Here is a 14,629-nt window from a genome sequence, read left to right as displayed (position 1 = left end):
AGGCCTTAGAGAAAATTTCGGGGCACATGGTTTTATGTGTTGCTTGGTTTTTTTGCTTCTCAAGTAATCAAAATAATTGTTGAAAAAACAAAGCAAGCTTTAAACTACACATAAACCCTCTTACAGATTTTATTTCCTTTCACCATCATCAATCTGCCCCAGAAACTACTTTGTGCATGAAATATGGCTGAGTGAGAGGAAAACAAACTTTAACACATGTAAATTGCTTTAAGGCTATATAAAATGCCTGCTTGGGTGACACAGGGCTTGCCAAAGTCTGGAAAGCCACTTTCTTACTCCAGTGACAAATGACAACCCCATCATTCGGTGTCCCTCAACTATAACAAACCTCTTGAGTAGCAGGTCCCTACAATGGAGATCATATTTTAAGGGAGCGAACCTGTGAGACATATGATTTAATTTATCTGTAGCCCTTTATATTATTTTCTTGTATTCATTTGGTCTAATTGACATTTCCACCCAAATCCCTTTTGTATTAAGTGATGAAATAGAGAAGGAACTGAGTGTGGTGGCTGACACCTGTAATCCCAGCACTTTGGGAGGCTGAGGCAGGCAGATCACCTGAGGTCAGGAGTTAAAGATCATCCTGGCCAACACGGTGAACCCTGTCTCTACTAAAAATACAAAAATTAGCTGGGTATGGTGGTGGGCACCTGTAATTCCAGCTGCTTGGGAGGCGGAGGCAGGAGAATAGCTTGAACCTGGGAAGTGGAGCAGTAAGCTGAGATCGCACCATTGTTCTCCAGCCTAGGCGACAAGAGCAAAACTCCATCTGAAGAAACAAAGAGAGAGAGAAGAGAAAGAGAAGGAAAAGAAAGGAAAAAGGAAAGGAAAATACTTTTTATGCTTTTATACTGATCAGTTCCTCTTCCCTCTCATTGTTTTGACTCTCCTAACATTTTCCCTTTACACTTCTTTTAGATTCCTGTTTTCTGTTCATCTTTATTCTCAGAAACCAATACAGCCAAATATTGCACTTTGACATGCTGAACTGAAAACGGAGCCTCAAGCATAGGATTGTCTAAAGTTCCCTTGTCTGCCTAAAGTCCAGACCTACCAAAGAAGTAAACAATTAACTGCTGATCACTTTCCTGAGTTCTCATTAACTGAATCCCTATCACAGGAAGGAAAACTGAAGTCTGTCAGTAAACCCAAACAGATTTTTGTCATAAATCATTGTCTACTCCCTGGGCCCAATAGAGTTTGTCCCTAGGCCATTGTATGTTCTTCAAGCCCATCGAATTCTCCCTAATAATCATGTAATGCTCCTCAATAGACTTCCTCTTCTACCCCCTCCAATAACCTGTTTTGCCAGGGTCCACGCCCCCATTCTTTCTGTGGCCTCAAGAGGGTATATAAGCTTGTCTACTTCTTTGGGGGCTTGGGGCTTCATTCTGAACACTCATACACATTAAATAAATTGTTCATACACATTAAATAAATTGTTACATCTTTTCTCCTGTTTTTTGTGAGTTGATTTTTCAGCAAACCTTCAGGGGTTTGCTTTACATCTTTTTAAGTCCAACTCCTTGTTCATGACTGATCTTGGGAAGTAGCCCATGCAGACAGCCCAGAGGCTAGGCCTTTTGTGATGTTAATCATTCCCTGTGTGGATCTTCAGCACACCAGGAATGGAGCTTGATTGGTGTGGAGCAAGGTGAGCTGGATCATAGACGTAGCCCTGTCCTGAAGATGTCTTCTCAGGGTGTCTACCAGGGCTTAGGGCCTGAAGACACTGCCAGAGAATTCCTTTTAAACTCCAGAGAAGAGTCCTAGTCATTATATTATTGAGACACAGACAAATTTTGTGACACTTTCTTATCTTTTAACAAATTCATATGAGTTAATTAACTGATTAAATAATTAGAGTTTAGTCTTTCTATACAATCTATACCAAAGGATGACAAAATCCTTTCTGCCACCTATTAATAAAGTTGTATTGGCACCCAGCAGCACCCATTTGTTTATATATTCTGTTTTTCATGCTGTAAGGAGAGGCAAAGTTGAGTAATTGTGGCAGAGATTATGTGGCTGCAAAGCCTAAAATATTTACTCTGTGGCCTTTTAAGAAGTTTGCTGACCCTGCTATAGATTAAGAATCTTTTGGATTAGAAATTGCATTGAATCTGTAGATTACTTTGGGTGATATACATATTTTAATAATATTGAGTTCTAATACAACACATGAATACAGAATCTTTTATTTGTGCCTTCTTCAATTTCTTGTGGCAATGTTTTGTAGTTTCAGTGCAAGTTTTTCACCCCCTTGGTTATATTTATCATTCAATATTTTAGTACTTTTATCCTTTTTGATGCTACTGTAAAAATGATTGATTTCTCAATTTTGTCTTCAAATTGTCCATTATTAGTATATAGAAATGTAACTGATTTTTGTGTTTGTATTTTGTGTAGATTTGTATTCTACAATTCTGCTGAGTTCATTTATTAGTTCTGATGGGGTGTGTGTGTAGAATTAGGGTTGTGTACATTTAAAATAATGTAATCCATTAACAAAGATAATTTTACTACTTTCCAATTCAGATACCTTTTATTTATTTATTTATTTAATTTTCTTAATTGCTTTGGCTAGGACTTCTAGTACTTTCTTGACAAGAAGTGGCAAGAGTAAGCATTCCTTGCTGTGTTTCTGATCTTAGAGGGAAAGCTTTCAGTTTTCCATCATTTGGTATGTTAGCTCTGGGCTTTTTCATATATGACATTTAGTATGTTAAGGTGATTTCTTTCTATTGCTAGTTTTTGAGTGTTTTTATCATGAAAGGATATTGAATTTTGTCATATACTTCTTTTGCATCAATAGAAATGATAATGTGGTTTGTCCTTCATCCCGTTAGTGTGGTGTATTATGTTAATTGGTTTACATATGTTGTTCCATCCTTTTAGTTCAGGAATAAATCCCACTTGGTCATGCTGTGTAATTTTTTTAATGTGTAGTTGAATTTGGTTTGCTAGTATTTTGTTGAGGATTTTGCCTCAATATTAGGGATATTGGACTATAGTTTTCTTTTTTTAATTATGTATTTGGTTTTATTATCAGTGATGTTGACATCATAAAATGATTTTGGAAGTATTCCCTTTTTGTCAATATTTTATAAGAATTTCAGATGTATTGGTGGTAATTCTTCTTCAAATGTTTGGTGGAATTCACCCATGAAGCTCTCTGGTCCTGGGCTTTTCTTGTTGGTAGGTTTTTTATTACCAGTTCAGTCTCCTTACTAGTATAGTCCTGTTCAGACTTTTTTTTCTTCATGATTTGGTTTTGGGAGGTTGCAAGTTTCTAGGAATGTATTCATTTCTGTTTATCCAGTTTATTGGTATGTAATTGTTCTTAGTAGTCTCTTATAATCTATTTGATTTCTGTGGCATCAGTTGTAATGTTTCTTCTTACATTTCTGATTTTTGGTATATGACTCTTCTTTTTCTTCATTAGTCTAGCCAAGAGTTTGTCAATTTTGTTGATCCTTTCAAGAGACCAATTATTTTGTTGAATTTTTTGGGGGGGGCAATTGTTTTTCTATTCTCTGTTGTATTTATTTTTGCTCTCATCTTTATTGTTTCCTTTCTTCTGCTAACTTTGGATTTAGTTTGTTCTTTTTGTAGTTTCTCGAGGTTAAAGTCAAGTTATTGACTTGAGAATTTTCTTTTTTTATAATGTAGGCATTTACCATTATAAACTTCCCACTTACTACAGTCTTTGCTATGTCCCATAAGTTTTGTTATATTGTGTTTTCGTTTTTATTTGCTTCAAGATATTTTCTAATTTCCTTTGTAATTTCTTCTTTGACTCATTGGTTGTTCAAGAGTGTGTTAATTTCCACAATTTGTGAATTTTCCAGTTTCCTTTTGCTTTTGATTCCCAGTTTCATTTCATTTTGGTCAAAAATGATACTTGGCATGATTTCGGTCTTTTTAAATTTGTTAAGGTTTCTTTTGTGGCCTAAGGTATGATCTATACCAGAGAATGTTTTATATGCACTTGAGAAGAATGTTTATTCTGTTGTTACTGGGTAGAGTGTTCTGTATGAGTCTATTAGATCGAACTGGTCTGTGGTGTTAAGTTCTCTGTTTCCTTATTGATCTTATGTTTGATTGTTTTATTCATTATTGAAGTGCAGCATTGCTACTAATACTGTATTAATGTTCATTTCTCCCTTCAATTCTGTCAACATTTGTTTCATATATTTGGGTGCTCTGATGTTGGATGTATATGCAATTATCATTGTTATGTCTTGCTAGTGAATTGACACTTTGATTTTTACATAATAACCTTATTTGTCTCTTATATCAGTTTTTGAATTAAAGTCTGTTTTGTCTGATATAAGTATGGTCATCCCTGCTTTCTTTTTGTTACCATTTTCATGGAGTATTTTTCCTCATTCTTTCACTTTCATTATATGTATGTCTTTACATCTGCATGTAATTGAATCTTGATGTTGTTGTTTTAAATCCATTCAGCCACTCTGTGTCTTTTCATCAGGGAGTTTAACCCATTTACACTTAAAGTAATTACTAATAGAGCAGACTTACAATTGCCATTTTGTTCATTGCTTTCAGTATGTCTTGTAATTATTTTGTTGTACTTTTTCTGCCTTGCTGCCTTCCTTTGTATTTTGTTGATTTTTTTTTTTAGGAACTTGCTTTGCTTTGATTCTCATTTTCTTTTTTCTATCTTTTACAGGTATTTTCTTTGTAGTTACCACGGGGATTAACATAAAATATGTTATAGTTTAAACTGATAAGACTTTAGTCACATACAAAAAAAAAATCTCCTTTACATTTTCCCCCACCACCTTTTATTATTAATGTCACAAATAATATTATTTCTGTTTTGAGACAGGGTCTTACTCTGTCACTCAGGCTGGAGTGCAGTGGCACAGTCATAGCTCACTGTAACTACAGCCTCCCTGGCTCAGGTGATCCTCCCCACTCAGCCTCATAAGTAGCTTGAACTATAGTCATGGGCTACCATGCCTGGCTAATTTTTGTATTTTTTTAATAGAGACAGAGTTTCACCATGTTGCCCAGGCTGGTCTCAAACTCCTGAGGCTCAATGATTCACCCACTAGGGCCTCTGAGAGTGCTAGAATTATAGGCATGAACCACTATACCAGGCCACAGATTATATTTTTGGATCCATTAGCATTCTTTTTATAGTTACTTTTATGTTTTTATTTTTAAAGTGTATACTGGAATTAAAAGTTATTTATATATCACTATTGCATTATTAAAGAATTTTTCCTTTGCCTATATATTTACCTTTACCAGACAGTTTATTTTTTCTTATGCTTTTGTGTTGCTATCTAGTGTCCTTAAGCCTCAGCTTGAAGGACTGCCTGTAGCATATGTGTAAGGTAGTTGTAGTAGTGATGAAATCCCTCAGTTTTTGCTTTATCTGAAAGATCTTTATTTATCTCCTACATTTTTGAAGGCATAATTTTTCCAGGTATAGAATTATTGGTTGGCAGTTTTTTATTTCAGCGCTTTGAATATATCATCTTGTTCTCTTCTGGGCTGCAATCTTTCTTCTGAGAAATCTGCTGATAATCTGGGAATTCCCTTGTAAATCGTGAGTCACTTTTCTCTTGCTGCTTTCAAGATACTCCCTTTGTCTTTGATTTTGACAATTTAATTATAATGTCTTTGTGTAGGCCTCTTTGGGGTCATCTTAGTGGGATTCCTTTCAGCTTCTTGAATTTGGATGTGCATTTCCTCAGATTTGGGAAGTTTTCAGCTATTTCTTCAAATAAGCTCTTATTTCTTTCTCTCTCTTCTCCTCTGGAACGCTTATAATGCATAACTGGTCCAGCTGATCGTGTCCTGTTAAGCTTTCTTCACTTTTCTTCTATTGTTGTTTTTGCTCCTATGACTCAATAATTTCCAATGACCTATTTTTGAGTTCGCTGATTCTTTTTTCTGCTTGTTCAAATCTGCTGTTGAATCCCACTAGTGATTTTTTTTTTTTTTGAGATGGAGTTTAGCTCTTGTTGCTGGAGTGCAAAGGCACAAACTCAGCTCACTGCAGCTTCTGCCTCCTGGGTTCAGAAGCTTCTCCTGCCTCAGCCTCCCAGGTAGCTGAGATAACAGGCGACTGCCACCACGCCTGGCTAACTTTTTTGTATTTTTAGTAGAGACAGGGTTTCCCCGTGTTGGTCAGGCTGGTCTTGACCTCCTGACCTCAGGTGATCCACCCACTTTGGCCTCCCAAAGTACTGGGATTACAGTTGTGAGCCACTGCACCTGGCTGAATTTTTCTTTTTTTTTTTTTAGTACAGATAAGGCCCTGCAGTGTCACCAGGCTGGGAGTGTGGTGCTGTGATAATAACTGACCACAGCCTCAAATTCCTGGAGTCAAGCAGTCCTGCAGTCTCAGTCTCCCAAGTAGCTGGAATAGCAGGCATGTGGCATCACACCCAGCTAAGTTTTTGAATTTTTTATTTTGGTAGAGATGGGGATCTTGCTATGTTACTTGGGCCAGTCTCAAATCCTGGCCTCAAATGATTCTCCACCTTGCCCTCCTAAAGTGCTGGGGTTACAAGTGTGAGCTACCTAACCTAGGTGTGACTTTTTCAATTCAGTTATTCTTCGGCTCCAGAATTTCCACTGGGTTGTTTTTTATAGTTTCTATTTGACTGCTGATATATTCTCTTTCTGTTCATGCATTGTTTTCCTCATTTTATTTAGTTGTCTGTGTCCTCTTATGGCTCACTGAGCTTTTTAAAGACAGTTATTTGAATTCTCTGTCAGGCAATTCATAGATCTTCATTTGTTTTGGGTTAGCTTCTGAAGAATTACTGGGTTTCTTTGGGCCATTTTGTCTTGTGTTTTTCATATGCCCTTTTGTTTTTGCTGGCATTTGGGCGTTGGAAAAACAGCTATCTCTCTGTCATTACAGGCTGGTTTTATACAAGGAAGACCTTCACCAGTCAGCCCACTTAGCCCAGTTAGTGAATCAGAGTCCAAGTCTTTTCTGGTATTATGTCTTCTCTGGGATTATGCATCTAATTTCCAGATTAGAAAGGCTTACCAGCTTTTTTTTTCGGGAGATTGTGATTTCTTACTGCTTCTGGTATCTGTCTGCTGTACTGCAAGTTCTCTGCTGCTGACAAGCTCTTAATTGTTCTCAGCACCCCCCTAGGCATTTAAAGTATGCCCTTTCAGTTTACATGCCCTCTAATTTAGAAAAGACAGAAACTAGTCCCTAGGTGGTCCTCTGAAAAGACAGAAAGTTGGATGTATACGGTCCACAGTCTATCGTTTACTTTCTCCTTCTCTCCCTAGGTGGCATGAGAAAGGCTCCCCATGGTCCTAGCTTTTCTGATGGCTGTTCTTTTTTTTTTTTTTTTTTTTTGAGACAGAGTTTCACTCTTGTTACCCAGGCTGGAGTGCAATGGCGCGATCTCGGCTCACTGCAACCTCTGCCTCCTGGGTTCAAGCAATTCTCCTGCCTCAGTCACTCGAGTAGCTGGGACTACAGGCGTGTGCCACCATGCCCAGCTAATTTTTTTGTATTTTAGTAGAGATGGGGTTTCACCATGTTGACCAGTATGGTCTCAATCTCTTGACCTTGTGATCCACCCACCTCGGCCTCCCAAAGTGCTGGGATTATAGGTGTGAGCCACCGGGCCTGGCCAGCTGTTCTTTAATGTATTCACTTTGGTACAGACTCCCTGGCTCAGTCCCTTCCTTTGTGGGATCAAATCTGACATTGGCCCTTCTCTGGGGCTCCTTTGGGAGCTGGACTTTTCACTTCATTGATCCTATTCTCAAAAGTTCTGGCAAATTCTCTTGTTTCCTACTGTTGTTCCTTACAGAATATATCTTTCTATCATTACAGGGGAACCCTTAAGAATAGAAGTAGTTGTACATGCTTGGTCTACCATCTTGAAATGAAAATCCCTGAGGTGGTTTTCTTAAGAGCCTCATTCCATAACTTCTTTTTTCAATCTCTGGTCCATTAATCAATTTTGTTAATTTGTATTCGGCATGTAGTTTGTCTAGTGTTGTGCTGGAGCGAGCATAGAAAGTCAACACCAAGACAAAAGTATGCCATAATCAGCAGAGGATACCTTTTTCAGGACATTCTTTGGTTCTGTTGTGGCTAGGATCTGAATGGAAAGAGGTAACTGTGCATACATACCATTGTAGGAATCAGATCTGCCTTCCAGAATTCTAAGAATTCAACCCTACTTTGCATTTCCTGTTTCGGTAGAGACAGGGTTGGGGACATATTCCTACAAAACACAGCTACTATTATGAATTATATCACAAGTTTTCTAGTTTTTGCAAAATGGTTCTGCTAACTCTCTGTGCAGCTGGCGTGAGAGTCCCAGGGTTTGATAACCCTGCAGTGACCAAAGGTGAGCAGTGTGCTCATAGCAGAGCAGGCAGTACTTACCCCTGCACTGGAAAACATTCAGCTTCTGAGTGCTAATTTTCTCTGGTCCTGTTCTTTTTTTCCCCCTTTTCCAACTCAGACACCCTGTATCACTGTTTAAGACATATTGTTGTGGGGAGCCAATTTTTTTGTATTTACTGGTTTTAAAATTCTGCCTATCTCCTCACTCTGCTCACCACTCCCCTCAGTTTTTCTCCTTTACTTTGTTTAGGATATAATTTTGTGAGTTTTACTGTAAAAGAAGATTGTTGATGAAGAATCACAATTCTGGTACATAAAATGTCTTATTTTTTTCAGTGACAGGCTTCTTCCACCCCACTGTTCATTTTAAGTGTTTTTCTTCAAATATGAATAGATTCCTATTTTATCTTGTTGTCTTTTATTTAAACAAGTAAAAATGACTAAAATGCTTTTTACAATTTTTTTTTTTATTCTCAGATTAGTTAGCATAAATCAGTTCCTAGCCTTGAAACAGAGTGGCTGTATGGGAAATATAAGTAATATTTAAAAAATTGATCTTTTGAAACACAAGGCTATAAATGTTATTTAGGTTTCCAGGCTACAATGCAAAAGCTTACTTAATTTATAATGATGCTCACTTTGAATTCTGGATCCTGTGTAAGAGAAATGGCTAAGAAGGTGGGGGTGGAGGTGAGGAAGGTCTAATGTATCCTTTCCTGACCATAGAGACAATATTGGTTCCTTTCTGCTTCTCTTTACACCTATTCCTTGAAGCAGGTCCCGTGTTTGAAGCTGATCCTATCTCTGCTGTGTTGTCTTCTTACCTCACTCCCAAGTATTCATTGTTATTTGACTAGGGGTTAGGGGTAAGGGTGGAGGATAGAGAGAAAGAACTTGCTAGCACCAACTAATTAAAGTAATTAATCAATATCTGTGAATGGTTGATGCTCCTTAACCTTCCCACTGATGTTTTCACTTTTAACAGAAAATGTGTATTAAAGCAAATAAACCTGAAATTTGTGAAATTTCTGGTAGATTAGCAAAGTGGGAAGAAAATCAGTATGACAGATTAGGGAAGGTTAGGAAGTGGTTGATGAAGGCCTCCATCTGAGCACTCTGTACCTGCGTGTAAGTGCTTTTCACATATTTGCAAAATGAATGAATACAAGGTGATCACTTTGCCCAGCTTTTTTTTTTTTTTTTTTTTTTTTTTTTTTTTTTGATACGGAGTCTTGCTCTGTTGCCCAGGCTGGAATGCAGTGGCATGATCTCCGCTTATTATAACCTCCGCCCTCCAAGTTCAAGCGATTCCCCTGCCTCAACCTCCCAAGTAGCTGGGATTACAAGTGCCTGCCATCACACCTGGTTAATTTGTGTATTTTTAGTGGAGATGAGGTTTTCCATGTTGTCCAGGCGGGTCTTGAACCACTGAGCCAGGCCCACTTTGCCCAGCTTCTTATATTCTTGGGCTTCAGTTTAAAAAGCCTTATTCTCTAAACTGCAAATTGCCTGGTTTTGTCTGTTTACTGGGCAAATGAACAATCAGGACGAGGTGAGTTTAGGAGCCTGGCAGGGCATATGTAATTCATTTATTAAGTGAAGAATCCCTGGGTCTTCTTTATATATGTTTTTCCCCCATATAAAAGTAATGCATATCCATTAAAGAGTAAAGATAAAGAGACTGCCTATAGTGCCACCTTCTAAAGAAAACCATTGTGAAGATGCTGTATTTTTAGGAAAATATAGAGAATTACTCATAAAAACATGTTACTGTGTAAGTGTTTAAAATGGCATTCTGTTTTGATTAATGTTGTCTAGTAAATACCAGCTCTTTTCAATTTGTGAGAATTTTGTGAACATTTCACATGGAAACCACAGCAACAAAATCTGGGCAACCTTTTTCTGTTACCGAATAGCCAGTCCTGGTTCTCAAAGGAGAGTTAACACACCTTCCAGATGCCTTACATCCAAGAGAAGCATATCCTTCCTCAGCAGGATGTTTTGTTTTTTAATTCCTGCCAAGACTCTGAGGAAGAGGAAATGGGTACAGATTTATTAGGAGAGATGGAAAGGGGCCATGACTTTGTCATGGTAGGGCTCCAGCAACTTAAGGCCACACAGACTCTGAAATATGTGGAAGATTTCTTTTTATCTACTAATTTGTTTATTCCTTGTCTAATATTTCCACTGAGGAGATTGTATTGTATAAAATTATATCTCAGTACTCTAATGGAATAAAATAACTGTATAGTATAGCTTTTCTGAATTACTCATGCATTCTTTTGAGATTATATCCAGGTTTTCATTAGTTCAGAATTTCAACATAGGGTATCATCTGGTCTACGCTGTGTTAATCTACTTGTTTCCCTACTCTAGACCTTTAATCAGTATCTTCCAGTGTCATATTTGGTCATAGCAGTCACATTTACATGAAGGCTGTCTGTCTCTGGTCTATTCTATGTCTCTTGTTAATACCAGGCACTGCTTGGCCTGTCCTGGGGTTCTGCTGATTAAATTATTGCTTGTTCTGGCATCATGCTGATTTCCTTCACTATTTCATGCTTCTCCCAGGAGATATCTGCTTCTTATTTATCCCTCATTCCTCCTTTTCAAAGTATCACAGTAAGAAATTAATTTAATTTTTTCCAACTGTCCTTTTTCTGCCAATAATTCAATGCAACATTTCTTAAAGACTATTCCATCCCTCTCATTGATTTTCTTAATGCCTTTTAATAATTTCTTTTAAAATTCACAACTTTAATATTTAGTAACTATGGTGTCACCACAGAGGCAGCTTTACCCTTTTTATCACTTAGATTTCTATGCGTGTTGATTCTGGATCACAAGATGATCCGGATTTGGATAAGCCTCAATAGGTTGAGCCTATACATCTGAACAGTGGGATCACCAATGGAAGCAATACCATTGGCTTAATTATACATCTCATATCATTGTGATGTGAGCTTCTGTGGAAGGGAAAAATAATAGCCAGGTTTTAAGTTTTCCATATTATAATGTCTGTGTACTTACTGTATATGGAGTCAGCAGCATAAGGTTACAATCATTGAATTAATCTTTATTGGTTATCACATCATAAAAGAAAATGTACCAAACACTATTGGGATTAGAGGATTCATGGCACCTTATGTTTAAGATACATGTACATTTCATGTAACTCAAACAAGTATAGCTCAGGGACAATGGGCAGAGAATGGAGTGCCCATTATATACTAAGATTATTGGTAGAAAAGAGTTTGTGGAAGACTTCAGAATAAACCATTTTTCTGTAGAACACTAAGAGTACCATTATGGTATCGGTTTACAGGAATACCTGATTTTAGGCTGGGTGCAGTGGCTCATGCCTGTAATCCTAGCACTTTGGGAGGCTGAGGCAGGCAGATCACCTGAGGTCAGGAGTTCGAGACCAGCCTGGCTAACGTTGCAAAACCCTATCTCTTTAAAAACAACAAAAAATGGAATACCTGATTTTAAAAGAATAAAGCTGGCTGGGTGCGGTGGCTCACACCTGTAATCCCAGCACTTTGGGAGGCCAAGGTGGGTGGATCACCTGAGGTCAGGAGTTCAATACCAGCCTGATCAACATGGTAAAACCCCATCTCTACTAAAAAATACAAAAAAATTAGTAAGGTGTGATGGTGGACTCCTGTAATCCCAGCTGTTCGGGCTGAGGTAGGAGTTGAACCTGGAAGGCAGAAGTTGCACTGAGCTGAGATTGTGCCACTGTACTCCAGCCTGGGTGACAGAGTGAGACTAGGTCTCAAAGAATAATGCAAAATCAGTAATTACTGAATGGACCACATCAGGGTGGACTCAGTACAACTCATGGGCCTGCTTGGTCTTTGATATTTCACAGGCCAATAATTAGAAACTACCCAAGATTAATATAAAGGATCATAGATTGCTTAGATACCAATTTATTCCCTTGCATATATGGTCTGATGCATCACATCAACATGCACTCTTTCTTGTTTTCAGCACGCACTCCTGGCTTTAAAGTTTATACTTGCATTTGCCATACCTGATAAACCACGGCATATCCAGATGAAACTAGCCAGATTGGAATTTGAGTCTTTGGAGGCACTCAAGCAGCAGGTAAGAGCAGCTGTCCCGAAAATGTATGTATTTCTTTAGCAAATGACAGGAAAAATAATTTAGAAGCATCAGTCAGCATTTTTTTCAGCCCTGAAGTTACCAGTTTAAATAAATACAGAGGACTCCAGTTTAGGATGACATAACAAACATCTCAACAATAGGAGCAACAAATAGGTTATAAGAACTAAACAAATAAAAATATTCAGGTAATGTTAAATAAAAATAGAGCTAGCATTCAGCAAAATAGCAAGACAGAGAATTAAGAATTGACCTGCGCAGCTCCCCACAGCTTCCAGTTCTGCCTCTACTAAAATATTAAATGAGGAGAAGTGAGTGAATAAAATCCTGAATAATAGCTTTCAGAGAGTGAGACAGAATGAGATCAGGTATGTAGAAGCAGTAAAATTGCCCTTAAAGGAGCAACTGTGTCTCAGTGACTTCCACATTCTACCAGAGACTACGAAAAAAGAAAAAAAAAAAGCCATGCTGGAGTTCACCATTTTGGTGATTTTCTGCTTGGGAGAATGGGAGTAGGTGGAAGATTCTTAGATGCCTGGAATATCTCTCACTAGTTATCTTCAGTGCTGCATAGGAATTTAAGCGATGAGAGAATCAGTAAGGCATTGCCATCTGAGGGGACAAATTCTGGGCAGAACCTCCTGGACACACATACTTTCTTTGGCCTCCAAACCACTTTGCACAGGAATATTTCTTCTTATGTTTGGAGAGTTGGGAGAAAAAAAGAATGTGAAGAGGACCCCCAAAGCATGAGGGCTCCAAGGGTAGTGCGCTGGGCAGGGGAACCCCACATTGAAGCAATACATGCCCCTGATGAGGCAGGGTGACTCCAGAAGAGGACTTATGATTAGAATATGGAAAAGAGAAATAACTTGGGCCCACTAGCCATAGCTGTGTTCATGTTTGCCACATAGGTGACAAGACCAAGTTACCTGTGTTCCAAGAGGTTGGGCAAGTTCACTTTTGGCATGTGGGCTAGCCAGTGTGTTTTTATGGTAAACTGGAACTGAGCATCAAGCTCAATAATGAAACTTCAGAGCATTCCCAGCAATGGCAGGAAACTCATCATCACCACTGACAGCTAGCATTGTTCTGGAGGTACTAACCAGTGCAGTTGTATAAGAGGAAGAGGTAAGTTCAAGTACATGAGGCAAGCTTATCATTACTTGAAATGTAAAGGATTAGGTTGGGCACAGTGGCTCACACCTGTATTCCCAGCAGTTTGGGAGGCTGAGGTAGGTGGATTTCTTGAGCCCAGGAGTTTAAGCCAGCCTGGGAAACATGGTGAACCCCATCTCTATAAAAAATACAAAAATTAGCTGAGTGTGATGGTGCATGCCTGTAGTAACAGCTACTTGGGAGGCTTGGGAGAATTGCTTGAGCCTAGGAGGTTGAAGCTATAATGAGCCAGGATCACACTACTGCACTCCAGCCTGGGTGACAGAGTGAGACCCTGTCTTTAAAACAACAAAAAAAAAGACAAATAGAGGATTATATATCTAAAAAATTTATAAATTATTAAAAACAATAGGAAAATTTGGTAAGAAAGCAGGTTATGAAGTTTATCTAAAATTGTGTTTCTTTTCACAAGAAATAATCAGAAAATATTTTTGATGAAAAGTTCACATTTGTGGAAGAAATCAAAATGTAAACACTTTAGGTGGTAATTTATGGAAGCAATATAGATAACTAATAGGGCAAATTATTTTAAATTTTACTGGGATCAAAAGATTCAATTGTGTAAATATATAACACCAATTCAAATATATAAAAATAAACATCTGAGAATAGCAAGGAAAATTCTGATAAAGAAGAAAAATGGAGACTCTTACTCTGTCAGATATTAAAATGTATTCTAAATTGTACAATAATTATAATTAAATATATTTTGAATTAGGGAAAAAATGGAAAAATCAGGGGAATAGAGAGCATTGAGTTCATAAATGGGCCTCAATAAAACTAGGGATTTCGTTTATGGTAAAAGTGATATGTCAGTGGAAAAAGATTTGTTACATGGCTTGATGACAAACAGCTGTTTGGGAAAATTATTAAACTTTATTTTAAGTCATTCCTTATGAACCTCCCCACCAACACCAAATTCAA

The 14,629-nt window shown here is 37.8% G+C and overlaps 1 protein-coding gene across 20 annotated transcripts in view; it reads left to right on the top strand.

The window, feature by feature from the left end:
• ANO10 (anoctamin 10) overlaps positions 1–14,629 on the top strand; it is a 235,295-nt gene that overhangs the window by 167,795 nt on the left and 52,871 nt on the right. For 16 of the 20 annotated variants that reach the window (XR_001907298.5, XR_013527249.1, XM_035275008.3 and 13 more), the window contains one exon: positions 12,392–12,508. The exons of the other annotated variants lie outside the window; for them this stretch is intronic. Coding sequence is in view for 14 of the 16 variants with exons in the window: in XM_035275008.3 (XP_035130899.1) it covers positions 12,392–12,508 (117 nt within the window). In the remaining 2 variants the exon portion in view is untranslated. The remainder of the gene's footprint in view (positions 1–12,391; positions 12,509–14,629) is intronic. 20 annotated transcript variants of the gene reach the window in all.

This window comes from Callithrix jacchus, chromosome 15, assembly GCF_049354715.1.
Source record: "Callithrix jacchus isolate 240 chromosome 15, calJac240_pri, whole genome shotgun sequence".
NCBI lineage: Eukaryota > Metazoa > Chordata > Mammalia > Primates > Cebidae > Callithrix > Callithrix jacchus.
The sequence above is the reverse complement of the archived record's forward strand: the minus strand, read 5'-3'. Positions and strand labels throughout refer to the sequence as shown.